The sequence below is a fragment of the Parasteatoda tepidariorum genome, chromosome 9 (genome assembly GCF_043381705.1).
Source record: "Parasteatoda tepidariorum isolate YZ-2023 chromosome 9, CAS_Ptep_4.0, whole genome shotgun sequence".
Taxonomy (NCBI): domain Eukaryota; kingdom Metazoa; phylum Arthropoda; class Arachnida; order Araneae; family Theridiidae; genus Parasteatoda; species Parasteatoda tepidariorum.
Genome location: NC_092212.1, coordinates 88,230,441 through 88,247,331, shown reverse-complemented (window position 1 = coordinate 88,247,331; position 16,891 = coordinate 88,230,441). Strand labels below are relative to the sequence as shown.

Sequence of the window (16,891 nt, the reverse complement as noted above, 5' to 3'; positions counted from 1 at the left end):
CCACACGTGCAAGTTCGCCGCTGGAGGAAGGGGTCCAGGGTTCGAATCCCGGGAACGGACGAATTTTGAAAAAATTTTCTTTCTTTTTTTTGGCTTATTTTAAAATATATTATTTTTTAATGTGTTTTTCGATATTCTGGAATGTCCTGCATGTAGAAAATAATTTTTTTTATTGGGAAAGTGGAAAAAAAATTGGAAAAATCCACGAAAATCAGTTTATTTGCTCTTTTTCAACCCCTTCTGTAACAATTTGGATATTCTAGCATACATGGGGTGCTTTCTATGTGTGAAATCCAGCAAAGAAAACGTAATGGAATAATAAAAAAAAAAGAATAACAAAATGAAATGGCGCGAGTAAGGTTTAAATTTCGAGACCCCCTAGATCCCTTTGATATCAAGGTATAATTTTCAAACTCAGACCCTAAGTAGGGGTCTATGGTCCAAACATAACTGCCGAAAAAAAAATTTATAAACCGATTAAGGGGGTCTCAGAGGGCCCCTAAAGCTATATTGCGAAGATAAGAGGAGAGAGCTTTTGAATCGAATCTGTGGAAGGCTTCACGCATCACCGTGGCCTGGATGGTAGGCACCAGAAAGCAAGTTCGCTGCTGGAGGAAGGGGTCCCGGGTTCGAATCCCGGGGAAGAACAAATTTAAAAAAAAAAAAATTTCCTTTTTTTTTTGCTCATTTTAAAATATATTATTTTTTAATGCGTTTTTTGGTATTGTGAAGGCTCCTGCATGTAGGAAATAATTTTTTTTATTGGGAAAATGGGAAAAAACTGGAAAAAACCTGGAAAATCAGTTTATTTGATCTTTTTTTACTTCTTTTGTAACAATTTGGATATTCTAGCATGCATGAGGAGTTTTCTGTGTGTGAAATCCAGCAAAGAAAGCGTAATGGAATAATAAAAAAAAGAATAACAAAATAAAATGGCGCGAGTGAGGTTCAAATTTCGAGACCCCTTAGCTCCCCTTAAATATCAAGGTATAATTTACAAACTCAGACGCTAAGTAGGGATCTATGGTCCAAACATAACTGCCGAAAAAGAAATTTATAAACCAATTAGGGGGATGTCAGTGGGTCCCTAAAGGTATATTGCGAAGATAAGAGGAGAGAGCTTTTGAATCGAATCTGTGGAATGCTTCACGTATCACTGTGGCCTGGATGGTAGCCACCAGAAATGCAAGTTCGTTGCTGGAGGGAGGGGTCCTGGGTTCAAATCCCAGGAACGGACAAATTTTCAAAAAAATTTCTTTCTTTTTTTTGCTTATTTTAAAATATATTATTTTTTAATGTGTTTTTTCGATATTCTGGAGGGTCCTGCATGTAGGAAATATTTTTTTAATTGGGAAAATGGGAAAAAACTGGAAAAACCCAATAAAATCAGTTTATTTGATCTTTTTTTACTTCGTTTGTAACAATTTGGATATTCTAGCATGCATGAGGAGTTTTCTGTGTGTTAAATCCTGCAAAGAAAGCGTTATGGAATAATAAAAAAAAGAATAACAAAATAAAATGGCTCGAGTAAGGTTCAAATTTCGAGACCCCTTAGCTCCCTTAAATATCAAGGTATAATTTTCAAACTCAGATGCTGAGTAGGGGTGTATGGTCCAAACATGGCCCCAGAAAGGCTAGTTCGCTGCTGGAGGGAGGGGTCCTGGGTTCAAATCCCAGGGACGGACAAATTTTCAAAAATTTTCTTTCTTTTTTTTGTTGCTTATTTTAAAATATATTATTTTTTTAATGTGTTTTTCGATATTCTGGAAGGTCCTGCATGTAGGAAATATTTTTTTTATTGGGAAAATGGGAAAAAAAACTGGAAAAATCCAGAAAAATCAGTTTATTTGCTCTTTTTCGACTTCTTTTGTAACAATTTGGATATTCTAGCATGCATAAGGTGTTTTCTGTGTGTGAAATCCATTAAAGAAAGCGTAGTGGAATAATAAAAAAAAAAGAATAACCAAATAAAATGGCGCGAGTAAGGTTCAAATTTCGAGACCCCTAGATCCTTTTGATATCAAGGTATAACTTTCAAACTCAGACCCTAAGTAGGTGTCTATGGTCCAAACATAACTGCCGAAAAAAAAAATTTATAAACCAATTAAGGGGGTCCCAGAGGGCCCCTAAAGCTATATTGCGAAGATAAGAGGAGAGAGCTTTTGAAGCGTAACTGTGGTAGGCCTCACCTATCACCGTGGACTGGATGGTAGGCACCAGAAAAGCAAGTTCGCTGCTGGAGGGAGGGATCCTGGGTTCAAATCCCAGGGACGGACAAATTTTCAAAAAATTTTTTTTTTCTTTTTTTTGCTTATTTTGAAATATATTTTTTAATGCGTTTTTCGGTATTCCGGAGGGTCCTGCATGTAGGAAATAATTTTTATTTATTGAGAAAATGGGAAAAAACTGGAAAAATCCAGGAAAATCAGTTTATTTGCTGTTTTTCGACTTCTTTTGTAACAATTTTGATATTCTAGCATGCATGGGGTGTTTTCTGTGTGTGAAATCCAGCAAAGAAAGCGTAATGGAATAATAAAAAAAGAAGAAAAAGAAAATAAAATAGCGCGAGTAAGGTTCAAATTTCGAGACCCCCTAGCTCCCTTTTTTATCAAGATATAATTTTCAAACTCAGACCCTAATTAGAGGTCTATGGTTCAATCGTGGCCGCCGAAAAATTTTTTTATAAACGAATAAGGGGGGTCTCAGTGGGCCCCTAAACGTATAATGCGAAGATAAGAGGAGAGAGCTTTTGAAGCGAAACTGTGGTAGGCTTCACGTAATACCGTGGACTGGATGGTAGGCTCCACAAAAGCAAGTTTACTACTGGAGGAAGGTGTCCTGGGTTCGAATCCCAGGGACGGACAAATTTTCAGAAAAATTATTTCTTTTTTTTTTGCTTAATATATTTTTTTTTAATGCGTTTTTCGGTATTCTGGAGGGTCCTGCATGTAGGAAATATTTTTTTTTTATTGGGAAAAATTTTTGCCAAATTTTGTTTGGGAGTTTTGCTGTTGGATTGTGGGATCGCTCACGTATTTTGTGCGATTGTATGTAAGGGTGTTGCTGAATTGTATATAAGGGTGACCGCACATCCTCGGTCTGAGGGGAATTATCAACTTTCATCTATGTCAACCTTTATCTATCAAAAAGTACCTCTAGATAGAATCAAGTTAACATGTCTTATATACTAGTTCATTCGTTCGTTCTAGTGGAACTGGGAGTCTGAGGCCTTATGGCCCTTTGTCTTATATACTAGTAAATTGGTATTTAATATTTATAGTGGTAGTTACACCACATTACTCCCCTTCCAAAATTTTATCTCTGATAGAATTCGATGAACAATTACCACTAGTTGATTAATGCTTTTTTTTCATATTCATTTATATCATTTTCTGCTCATCATTTTTATATTTTTTATAGCATTTCGCTCATTATTTTCATTTTCTTTTACAGCATTTCGCTAATTTTTTTGTCTTCTATTCTTATAGCATTTTGCTTATTTTATTTTTCTTCTTCATTTTTGTTTATTACCGGTCCTTAGGAAAATTTGCCATAGAGAAACCTATGGTAATCTATGGCAACCTATGGCTACCATAGAAATTTGTATGGCAAGATACCATACGCCTGCGGTTATAATAGAGATTTGTATGGCACAATCCCATGAACTTATGGCTACCATAAAAATTTTTATGGTATGATACCATAGGCCAATAGTAACTATAGAGACCTGTATGGCATTTATATGGCACGTCACCATTCTCCTATGGCAACCATAGAAATTCGTATGGCAGTATACCATAGACCAATGGTAACCATAACGATTTGTATGGCAGTATACCATAGGCCAATGGTAACCACAAGGATTTGTATGGCACGTCACCATTGGTCTATGGCAATCATAGAAATTTGTATGGCAATATACCACAGGCCAATGGTAACCATAAAGATTCGTATAGCTATTTTATTTTTTTAAGCAAATCAACTGTTTAATATTGTTCATCCATCAATATTGGCAAGTTCTTATCACGTCCGGGTCACCATTGTGGAAATTGTAATTATGGACTATGTCAGCTTTTATCTATCAAATGGTACCTCAAGATAGAATCAAGTTAACATGTCTTATATACTAGTAAATTGGTATTTAATATTTATAGTGGTAGTTACACCACAGGTCCCTACGCTAACTGATCATCCACCAGTACACTGACCGCAGCCAGTGATGCTTGACTTCGGTGATCCGCTGGGAACCGTATCTTAACGATCAGTCCACTGCGGGACCATTTTATAATGAATAAGTGTAAGTATAAACAAAAGTTTCCGAAAAACAATGTAAATCGATGTATGCAAGCACGCTTTTCTGGTCAGGTTAGCGTCATTTTCCGCAATAAGTTGTCAAATCTTGTAGTTCTGCTTTAAGGAAAGTTTTGGCAGCGAAATGGCTGTGAAGTGAGCCTATATAATTCAGGGACTCTTAAAATCACAACATGTCTCACGTGTTGCGAGTGTATGCTAGTTATAAATATGATTAGTATTGTCAAAAGATAAAGTATTATTCATTTTCTTTTAGTCCCGCAATGGACTGATCGTTTAGACACGGTTCTCAGCAGATCACCTAAGTCAAGGGCGAGCATCAATGGATGCGGTAAGTATGTGGGTGGGTGATCACCTTGATCAGTCTGTATAGGGACCGAGGGTGTGCGGTATTGATCCTAGTTGAACTGATTCTACCGTAAAGTGGTCGACTTTGCGCGCATGTCGTCAAGCTACCGAGGCGGAGGTGCCATCCCCTCTGCAGAGGATCAAAATTGTGATGGCATGTTTTCGGATCATCCTCATGGATGTTTTTCAGACCGTCGCTAATAACCCATTGTGCAGCTCTAGTGCGACATAAATGAATGTGAACAACAACTATGACAACATTTTTTTCTTAGGTTTTACTTCGGTGTTCTTCTGCAACAATTCTTTACGATCAGTCACTTACGATAAACGAAAATACAGAAATAGGCAGCTAAAGTCGAAATAGTTTCTCTATAATTGGTTAATTGATTGAAATTTGTTGATAATTTTTTTGGTCATTTTCAATTGTCATATGATGAGTGTTAAAATCTTTTTCTTAGATGATGTTTGTACATAATATCTAGTTATTAATTTTCTCTCTGAACTAAAATATTAATCTAAAATGGCTTTCAGACAAGATTCTTGGTGAGAATGTGCCAATTTCTTTTTTTATTCTTAAATATGTACGATATAAGTGGCATGTCCATGTAAATTTCTCAGTTTCTTTACTTTATATATTATATGCATTTCTAACGGATCATTACAAATTGCGTAATTCTAAATGTTATTTCTTTTATATATACCCACTTTTATAGGTTTTTTTATTAATATATAAAAGCAAGATCACTCATCTAATTTTTCTCATTAGGAAGGGTGAAAAAAAAAGTCTTTCAAGTAGACTGAAAAAGAAAAAATAATATTATTTTGGCAGAATGTTTTTCGAATTACTTGGGAGTACATTTGGTGCTGTGATATATGACTAATATCACATACTGTAGTCTTTTTGTAGGAAGATATCCTTATCTTAACCAAAAAAGTTGCAAATTTTGGCGACAACGAGAGTCTTTTAATGATTACAGAAAGGCTCATAGCCAAATCACGACTTATTGTTAATTTTGAAATTCTTGCAAGAACAAAAATTCTTTTACTCCTTTATCATGGTAGTTGGTGCAAACTGGTGCTGATAAGAAAATATTCTACTGCCTTAAGAACATACTTTTTTTAAACTTCATGCCATGTCTCTTTTAGGTTTTGTGCCTTGTACATTATTTATGTCAGAAAATAATCAAAATTTTGATTAGGCGATAAAATAGCAATTAAATTTGTTTAGAACGATGTAATTTGTAATTGCAAAGCTATAGTTGAAATTTTAAAACATCAGCTAGTCTAAAAATGGTTAAAAGCTAGTTAAAATTGTTATGTTCATTATTGTTATGTTAATTGCTACAAAATAGACTGTTAAAAATATTGAATAATTTTATTGTGCTGATATTAAATAGAAAATAATAAATACACAACTATGATGAACACTACAAGTGGAAGTTTACTTTAAAAAACTGTTATTCAATTCGACCACGTCTTCATTAATTACTAAAGATAATCTTTTATGTCATTGTCTGATGCCGCCACGAATTATTTTCAGGGGTAATTTGTCCCATCACGCAATTAAAAAGCTCTGAGAGTGTCCTAACTTCTGTGCTGCTTATCATTAATTATAGAATCTAGAATCCCCCTAACACTATAATGTAAAAGATTTAGATCCAGTGAAGATGGGGGTCACTGTTCTGCCTTAATAAATTTCAAAAGATTGAGCCAAGCCATATGGCTCGGTGTTACGGTGCAGAATCTTGCTGAAATATTCTATCAGGTTTTGAATGCAGCATGTGGCAATAAATGTGTAGTCAATGCTTCCTTTTTGTAATGTTCAGCGTTGATTTTTACCCCTTCATCAATGAATTTCAGAGGAAATTTTCTTACATTACAGAATTCTTATTCTGAAAGTGTTGCACAGTTCGTGCACTTTCAGGTATTTCATCAAAGGTTGTTGAGCGTGCAACATTATTCTTAGCATTATGACTTTGCTCTGTGCAAAATATTTTCTCAGAAAAGATAATTCTGTCAACACATTTGTTACTGTGCCGGTTCAGCAATTTCTTACATTTTTGTAACCTTCCTTTTTAAATTTTTGTGTTGTCAAACCTTGAACTTTTCTTTTGCGATCAGGGCTAAAACCAGGTCTTCATTTAATATAACTTGCATAGTTCTCCAACTCACTTCAGCAGCTATTTTACTGAAGAATTAAAATTGATTTCTATTTTTTCACAGTATTTAGTATCCACCCTGTACTAAGAGAAGATTCTTTTGATGAAATGTCATGAAGTGTAAAAAGAAGTTTTTGATATCAAACAACACTTTGGATTCTAAATATCTATTCATCTGAATATCTATTCATTATTGTATATTTTATTTAGGATGGCTTCATATAATTCTTGTGAAAGTCTTGCTAGAGAAATTATGGAAAAGATATCTTATCGTAATCAGCAACCTAAAAATAGCGTAGCCAGTGGTAAGGTTAGTTCCTTTCAAAATTTTATCTATTTTTTTTGTTGTTGTTGTTCTTGTTGAAAATTCCTTTAGTCACATGGGATTGCTCTACGTATCCATTGACTAAGATTGGTTGAGGGTAATTATTACCACTAGTAACTGTTTTATTTCAATCTTTTTAATATCTCCTTTAAAACAAAATAAAGTGAAATTTTTCGGAAATTTTCTGACTTACTAAGAAAATAGAAAAAGTGGTTATCCAACTAAAAATCTGAAAGAGCTAATATTTGATGTAATTTTTAACCCATGTGACTAAAATATGTTTTTGTTGTAATTTCTCTCTTATTGTTGATTGGACAGTTATGACCACTAATGCTTATATTTGAACAATGAAGATTTTTATATTCACAGAGTTTTAAAGTGTAGTGATGGTCATTATTGTCCATTGGAGTATCAACAAAAAATTTGAGTGTTTTTTTTTTCATTAAACAGCTGTTTGTTCAAATTGAAAAGTAGATAAACTTCCAGATCCTGAATGGTTATTTTCTTTCATATTGGTAAAAACCGTCCCGAAAGTTCTTGTCGAAGAAACTCTTATATAATTACAATCTAATTTAAATAATTGTTCCTATTTACTAGCTTTTAATACATCATTTAGAAATAAGTAAAAATTACAAACAACAATTGGAAAGAAGAATAAATTGATTCTTAAGAAATAAAAACAACTGTTTTTTTTCAATGCTTTTTATTAAGAACTTTAGCAGAACTTAATTTAATAATACAATTGAATTAACAACGCATCATAATCAGCTCTACCTGTTCTAATTCTAATAGCATACTAACTTCGATAATCATCTATTCGGTATGAATTTTTAAAACATCTGTGAATTAATATACTAAAGATATTTATACATAAATATTTTTATACAGTATTTATTTTTACATATTTAATAATAAAATGAGTAAATTTATTGAATAAACTTATTAATTTTTAGTTGTGAGTATTGTACAATGCATATTGCAGGATTGTATGAGTATTGCACGATTGTATCTGCAAAATGCCAACGATTGATTGCCAACGCCCGGTGGCTGAGTGGTAGTGCTCCACTCTCCCATGCCACAGATCCGGGTTCGATCCTCGGGCCGGGCAAGATTGACTCAGTCTATCATCCCTTCCATGGGTCAATAAATGAGTACCAAGCATGCTTTGGAACTAAACACTGGGGGTTTCGCGTTCCTCTGACCTCCTAACCGGAACATCTGCTCCCCAGACCCCTAGGTCAAGAAAACTGAGAGGGGCAGAGTAGGCCATAGCCCTCTATGGGCTGTCCCGCTTCTGAGTTTAGTTTAGTTTAATAAGATTGCCGGATTACAAAATATGAAAAAATAAGAGTAAATAGATGGTTCTTTTATGGGGCATTCTTACTGAATCGGGTTTGTTTTGTTTGTTACGTGCCTCCCAAAAGTGATTGCTACACAGAGGTGGTCTTTCCTGATGGTTGCACTGTATATATATACATACAGGGGTCTCTCTGAGCCGAATTTACTACCGTTTAGCACTACCTTCACAAATTCAACTTTAGGGAAAACGGTAGTTTCACAAAATACTTTTTCTTAAAATTTTATTTTTACCATGTTTTTGTGTTCATTTTTTAATATAATATTTATTTTTCACAAATTATGTCTAAATTTTCACAAAAAGGTACCTTTCAGAAAAACCTAGACAGACCCCTGATATATATATATACATACATACACTCTGGATGATCATTTCATAAAGGAACAATTAGTATACGTTGGGTCTACCGCTCTAGAAGACTACATGGGGAAATGAACATTGTACCGTTTGTTTACTGACTTAATGACTGGCACGGTGATTCAGCTGGGTTAATATTAAGGTTCTCTAATTACGTTAAATATGACTCATTATTTGAAATTGCGTGTACACTAACGGCATACCTAGTCCTCATTCAAGATTATTTGTCGTTTGAAGTTTGTGCTGACAAATAGTCTGAAAAAAGTGAGTGATCAGGCAAAGGACAAATAATTTTAAACAAGATGGTGCATATAGAAGTGAGGGTGTGTAATAATCAGTGTTTTCATCTCAGAAAAAAAATGGGTGAGAATTTCTCACCCTTTCTCAAAAACAGGGTGAGATTTCAAAAAGTTAAGTGAGATTTCAAAAATTAAAAAAAAAAAAAAAAACACAAAGAGACTTGAAAAAAAAAATCATTTCTTTAATTATAATGCATTTTTAACATCTTCTAATTTTTAAAGCATTGAATATTTTTGCTGCATCATCATATGGAAAATGTTCTACATCTACTTTTTCATCAGCTATTCTCATTAGGTTGCTCAAATGCGTATTTGTTTCGTTTTGATCGTTTCTACCCACATTTGTTTCATTTTCATTTGTCCGTTTCGGAGTAGAAGATATTGGCTTTACAAGGTATTTGTCCATCTTACATTAACGAGCAAAAAATTTGAACGTCTTACATGAAGAAACCTTACCTACGGTAAACACGTGGTTGCAGAGAAATGCGTTCTGAAAGAGGTTCCGTGGTTCGGAAGGATGGTGTTCTGTTGTTCTTAAAGGTTCTGAACAATACTGGTAAATAGGGAAGCTAGATAATGGGGCAGATGTTGAAAATAATAAAAGATCCAGGAAGAAAAGTGAAACGGATTTTATTCTAAATGGCGCAAATGAGAAATTTTTTTCAAAATGCGAGAAATTCGCGAATTTTGAAATTTTTTTATAGAATGCGCGAATTTCTCGCGGTAATCATTTTTTAATGCGAGAATATTAAAAAATATGCGAGATTCTCGCGTTCTCGCGCTGTAGTGAAAACACTGATAATTGTATCTATGTAGCCGGTAAAGCCAAACATTAGCTGAACTTGGCAAGTCTATCAAATCAATAAGTCAGTAAATGGACTACATACAGTCCCTGGCTAAGTTATTAGACACACTCTAAGATTCTATGCTAAATCTTAATTATGAGGTGATACTATACAGCTTTATGCGACTGTTTGCGCTTGCTTATGCTCGTGTATCAATGGGTTAAATTAGACGATATGTAATATCAATTCGATGATTGGATAAATTACACGATATATTCTATAAATATAGAATCATTTATATTATCAAACATTATATTAGTATATTATAATAATTAGACCAAGTTATTAGACACACTTGTAATGTTTTAATAATTGCATGTTTTCCACGAGTTTATATACAATACTTTCATATTTAAACATACATGTGATGGGTTTTTATTCCGGAGATTTTTTATATACTTAATATCTGTATTTATTTTTAACTTATTGCATGACAATGTTAACCAATTATTACACGATCATAAACAAGTGTAAACAGTCCCGTAAGAACACTAAAGCTGTATAGCAACAACTGATAATTAAGATTTTAACATAGAATCTTATAGTGCATCTAATAATATGGCGAGGGGCTGTAATGCTCATTTTACCATATAGGCTTTGGGAGTCGCGGGCCAACAACCTGCTACTTCTAATTCATACTTATTGTTATAAATAATAATAATTATTTTTACTGTCTAGGCGAGTGCTCAGGCCAGGAAATTAATGAAGAAATTCAGTGACAATTTATCAAGCTTAAAGCAAACATTGCTTGCCTCAAAAGATTTACTGTATGTTTTATTTCTTTTTGGTTTTATTTCTGCTAATGAATGAGTTATTAATAACTTTTTATCTATATTTTTAATGTTTATTGTATTAAATTGTATTGTGCAACAGATTTTATTAGTGTTACTTTTAATTGATTACTTAATATCTAATAATCTAATCAATTAATCTTGCAATAATTCTTCATTTTTTTCTTGACTAATATAAGGATGTAATGTAAATAGTAAAGGCCCGGATTTTGATAATTTTTCACTTTTATTTTTTTTTTAAATTTTTTTTACTCTTTCTCTTGAATGGCACTAAAACTTAGGAGTACCTTTCTTTTAAATGTTAAGATTTATTTGCTAATACATCATTTTTAATGAAATTTTTCTAATAAATTTTTTTATTATCTCCTTTTTCCTTTTATAAAAGCACTTAAAGGTGCTTTTTTCATTGGGTGTTTTTAAAAAGTGCTTCATTTTCCCTTTTCTAAAATGAGATTTTTTCTGCATGTATTATGCAAAAGCGTGCTATTCACATTGTTCTATTCAACGTTTTCACAATTTATTCAGCCACAATCTCTTTCGGCTTACCGTCAGTCCATAGTGTAGGAAAGTGCCAATCATTTTACAAGTTTAATGAAATACTTGGAAGTCTGCACGTGTGTCTACCGGGCTGGGTTCGGCGAGATTATTGCACTTTTATGCAACTCTGCTGCATTGCAATTGCGAAATGCAACTCTGCTGCATTTCGCAAGATATTCTCAATTTCAGGCTTCATTTTCCACCCTCTGATATCAAACCGAAAAATCTCTCGAGCATTTAATAATAGTTCTTTGTCAGAAACTAGTTATTTTATCATGATCACGTAAAATCTTTGAAAATTAGTTTGCATTTTGTTAATGTATATAGTGCTTAAAAATATAGTTTGAGTGCTTAAAAAGTACTTAAAAGGTGTTTATTTTTTGTTGAAGGAATTAGCTAGGCAACCTGATGCTGTAAATCTCAATATCGTTCACGATATTGATTTCTCCATACAAGACTTTTTTTTTCCTTCTCACATTTCACATTAGTTTCAAACTTTTCAAGAATATCAATAATGTTTTAATGCAATCTTATGTAAGTTTAAAAAAAGGAAATAATGTTTGAGATTTAAGTTCTTGTTTGATTTTAAGGCATATATTTCTTTTTCTTTTAAATCTCTATTTAAGGCATTTAGTGATTTTAAGATCATCAATGTCTGGCTTCTAGTATTTAGTATGATGTAATTCAATACATGGTTACATTGAATGCTTAGATGTTTTATTTTAATCAAACATTATTTCCATAATATTAAAGTGAATTGAAATTAACAACTTTTTTACTTATAAAATGTGAACTTTCTGAGTGTACAAATTAATTATTTGAATGAAATAAAATAACCAGACAGAACAAGACTCGAATTTAAATTGACTTTGTGCTTTCTTAACGCTAAGCATACCAACACTTTACAATACAATACAATACATCTTACAATAACTTTTGACTGGTTATGGTATGTTTAGTGTAAATATTTTTGTTATTAAGTTATAAACCAAATAATAGAATAATATATTTTAAGGGGTCACAGTATAATAAAAATGACCAAAATATCGATTTTTTTTATTGCTTATAATAAAACTTCAAATGATTTCAAATGCACTGGAAAAAAAAATCATCTCTCAATCTAAATTTTTAAAAAAGTTATGAATGATTTTAAATTGTCCTAATACGGAAACTTGCTTAGCAGACGGATTTTAAAGTGATTTTTCTCATAGATGATAATTTTGTGTTTTAATCTTAATCAAATCCCTCAGGAATTTTTTCTATTTAAGGTAAAGCTTTGAAGTAAAGTTTATTATCTTAAGTATAATACACTTATTTAAACTGTGCATGGAATAAGCATTTTAGGAGGTATTGAATTTTTACATCATGTTATATATCTAACCGGAATTTTTTTTTCCTACTCTTTTACAAAATAATCTATAAAAATATTCTAATTGATATATTAACAAATGAATGCACAAATTTGTTGAGATGAATATTGTAAGCATGAAGAAAAAAAAATTTCTGAAAATATGTTAAAATAAAAAAGCCTTAGGGATTTAAAAATTGTTAATTTTTTCAAATTTTTTTTAAATTTGAAAAAAATAAAACAATTTAATTATTTTTTTAAGACTGAAGATAAATTATTGATTATAAATTAAATGAGCATGTAAAGCATCCGCAAAATGAGTGATTATACCTTTATTTAAAAAAAGTGTTTCAAAGGTACTGTGACCCCTTAAGCTTGTTTGAATAAGTTCATTTATTTATTTTTGTGGCTTATTTTTAGTTTTCAAAAATTTAAAAAATGTATAATTGTTCTGATTTGTTTAAATTGTTCTGCACTCTAAAATAGTGCTGTTATGTAGCAGCACCTACTTGGTCTTAGGAAGAAAAAAAAATTCTAATTTTCAAGAGAGCACTTAGTTCAGAGAGTTCTTAGCAATCTTACAATTTTTCTTTTATAAATTCAATATGTTTTGTATCATAAATATGTTTCCCATAAGTTATCAAAATAGAATATAGATATTTTTACATCATTCACATAGATATTTACTTCACGTAGATATTTTTTTTATTAAATTAGCAGTATCGTTTATTCCCCTTGAAGTAATTTTTAGATATTGATGAGAAATAAATAATTTTAAGATAATATTAATCTTTAAATTATTTGGAGAAAAAGAAACACAGATATTTACAAGTAGTTTGTTTGTGCTTAAGATAATGAAATTATTAAAACAATATTTTGAAATCTTGCTTTAAAGAATTTCTATAGTTATTGCAGAATGTTTGCAATTTTACCATCAATCACACTAAAGGTTTCATTTGACTCCTCAAAAAAACTTTTTATTAAAATCTATTTCCATCATATAAAAGAACAATTACATTGATGAAATTAATTTGTGCATTCCATGCTTGTAATAAAACAGGGATAGCACGTACTGTAAAAAAAAAAAATTCCCTTTAGGAATTAGTCATGGAAGAAATAGGTTTCTTCTAACCCACTATAGGGTTGCCACTCCACAGAGAGAATAGGGAAAATACAGGGAATTCACCTAAAACAACAGAGGTAATGCAGGAATTTGTTTCTTATTTTTGTCTTTTAAAAAATGGTGACAACTCAAAGCGTATTCTATGACAGTAGTTTCCAACTGGCGGCCTGAGGGCGGCATCCGGCTCACGAACTAAAATATATTAGTTGTCATTTTTTTGCAGACAATTTTCATAAAAACTCTATATGGGTTTAAAATACTTTTCTCGTTAATAAAAACCTAATTTCTTCATTTCTGTGAAATTTAACATACCAACGGTATAAAAAAAATTTTATTTCTCATGTTTTGCATCCAAGAAAATATTTATTCAAATACAAAAATAATCGTGTATGTTACTCTTTTTTATTTATTTATTATTTTTTTTTTTGGTATTTTGTCAATATAATTTAGCATATGCGTATCAGAAATTTTCTCAAAGAAATTCTCTAATTTAACTTTTTGAAACCACTCATTTTGGATGAAAATATTTGAACACACATTTGTAAATTTTAAATTTAAAATGTAAATATCTATTCTCTGGTGGTTGTAGCAGACAAACCTCAATTTTTTCATTGAACATTTTGTGTGCTACTATGTAAGTTTTAATACCTACCTTTTTAAAATTTTATATCTTAAAGATTAGATATCTGTTGCACATTAATTGTTTAATACATAGGTGCACATTAAAGTTATTGTAGCCTAAATTTTTTAATATGCAATTAAATATTTTTAAAAATCAACTTCATATTTTAATTTGTAATTCAATACTTTTGTTTTGTATAACCTGGTAAAAATCTGAAGTAATATTTAATGCTCCTTCAAACATAAAAAGAGTCCTATATAAAATTTTGGTAAATTTGCTGCCCGCCATTTGATTTGTGTTTTTAATTGTAGCCCCCGACTTCGTGTAAGTTGGAAACCCCTGATCTATGGGATATTTAACTATGATATTTCAGCTATACTAAGCTATTTGCTATAGCATTATTTAAGTACGTCTAGTTTAAGCAATATTATTGATTTTCGAGCTATTTAATATGTTATTATAAACTGTGTGGAATTAATTAGAAAAAAGATGAATAATAAATTATATTATATAATTATTTAATAATTATATGAAGAACTTTTAAAATATCTTAACCAGTCTTCATTAATACCACTAAATTAACAAATCACAAACTAAATGTATACATTATCACAAATCACATATTAAATTCACAATTACAAATAGCTCTAATTTATTCAAATGCTGTGAAGATTCAAATTGATATTTAAATAATTTATACAGACTTTAAACTTCTGTATATAACTAAAATAAATTATATGGAAGCAGTAAATTTTTTCAAAGTGAAAAACTTTTTAGTACTATATTAAATTTGATGTGTTCAAATTTAAGCTATTGCATGGTTCAAATATTGTGTGTAAATTTCTGTAGAAAAGAAAATAATTTTTTCTTCTTTCTACTTTTCAAAAGAAAAATCTTTCTGCGAGAGCTGTAAAGTTTTGCGATATAANTGCCTGTGTTGGTGGATCCGGTTTTGATGTCATCTTATCAAGCTTCTGCAAATCTGATTTCTTTAATTTGCTTGGCCGTCCACTTCTTTTTGTCTTTGCATTATTTTGCATCAATCCGAGTTTTGAATTCTTGATGCGACTGATATGACTGAGTGAAATCGAAGTACCTTTCTTTTTAAAATGGGTTTGCATAATCCTGTGGCTCCATTGAAGTTCTAAAAATGCTTTTACTTGACCAATTAGCTTTTTGTCAAATTTCTTCAAAGGTATCTTTGTGATTTTATGAAATAGCATTGCAATTGAAAGTCTAATAGCAGAGCTTTAGATCAGTATGCTATATATGTAAAAAGGTTTTAAAACTTTAGTGGTAGATAAACACAAAAGTGATCCCTATACTTTTTTGTTGCCCTGTAAATTGAAAAGTACTCAAGAAAATATCGGGTGTAAAGAAGCAAAAATTTGGTGAAATAATATGAGTAGAAGTTTGAGAACTTTTAAAGAACATGTGTTTTTCAGAAGTAAAGTTTTATTCTAAATAGTATTCACTTGTCAAATTAACTTGTCATTTTGACTTAATAATCTTGAACAAATATTTCTTTCAGATTATGCAAAAAATTCAAAATTAAAATTTACATGTAAGGCAGGCTGTTTATAAAATTATATTAAAATTTATTGAATGAATTTAATTATTTATATTGGTAAAGTAATTTTTAACTGATTATTTTTTAAAAGGACGGAAGGGGAGTTTGAAAGACGAGAGAGACTCATTGATGGCCTAAACAATAAGAATACTCAAATCAATGACGCCTTCAGTGGCAGAGAAGAGGGTGGAAACAGGTATTTATTTGCTTTGTTTTGCATATTTTTTGCATTTAGTATTTATTTCTATTTATATTTTTTGCACATAAATGTTAATTTAATTTATTTTTGAAATAACTAAAATTAAATATTGACTTTATAATAGGAGGGCTACTTTTTTTCTCAACCAGAACACAATAGAAACCACAGAGGAAATAAATAATGTTTTATTTGCAATATTAATCTACACACCTTTTACAGTAATTCCTTTATACCTCCTTTCCATAAACCCATTTTGCACATTGTTTTTACTGCTGTTTTTTATGGTTTTACATGCTTTTTCATTGTTTTTTTTTCTTTTTCTAAAGATGTTTTCCTTTTCTTTTTTTTATCACTTGGGAAAGAAACATAATTTTCCTCTTGATTTTTACAATTTTAAGAAAAATATTACTATTTTTTATTATTATTTACTGTGTACATCTTTTAATAATAATAAAAAAAATCCTTAAATGAAGAAAAATACCAAATTAAGAATATTAGTGATATCTCATTGATGAATGGTCAGTTTAGAAATTAATGCTCTTTAGATTTTTGGCATAGACATATTGTTCATCACTTACAGATGAATAAATAAAATATTTGCCTAACTTTTGGTCAAATTTTTTTTTTTTATAATATATTTTTTTGCAGTCTGGTTTTATATAATCACGAAAACTTTAGATATAACTTTTTTAATCTTAAT

The 16,891-nt window shown here is 30.9% G+C and overlaps 1 protein-coding gene across 2 annotated transcripts in view; it reads left to right on the top strand.

The window, feature by feature from the left end:
* The first annotated feature begins 5,010 nt into the window (after nucleotides 1–5,010).
* The window catches only part of LOC107455209 (syntaxin-8), a 41,496-nt gene continuing 29,615 nt past the window's right edge, over nucleotides 5,011–16,891 (top strand). For both annotated transcript variants that reach the window (XM_071185214.1, XM_043052503.2), the window contains exons 1-4: nucleotides 5,011–5,202; nucleotides 7,029–7,128; nucleotides 10,680–10,768; nucleotides 16,084–16,188. In XM_071185214.1, coding sequence (XP_071041315.1) covers nucleotides 5,180–5,202; nucleotides 7,029–7,128; nucleotides 10,680–10,768; nucleotides 16,084–16,188 — 317 coding nt within the window. In that variant the 5' untranslated portion in view covers nucleotides 5,011–5,179. The remainder of the gene's footprint in view (nucleotides 5,203–7,028; nucleotides 7,129–10,679; nucleotides 10,769–16,083; nucleotides 16,189–16,891) is intronic.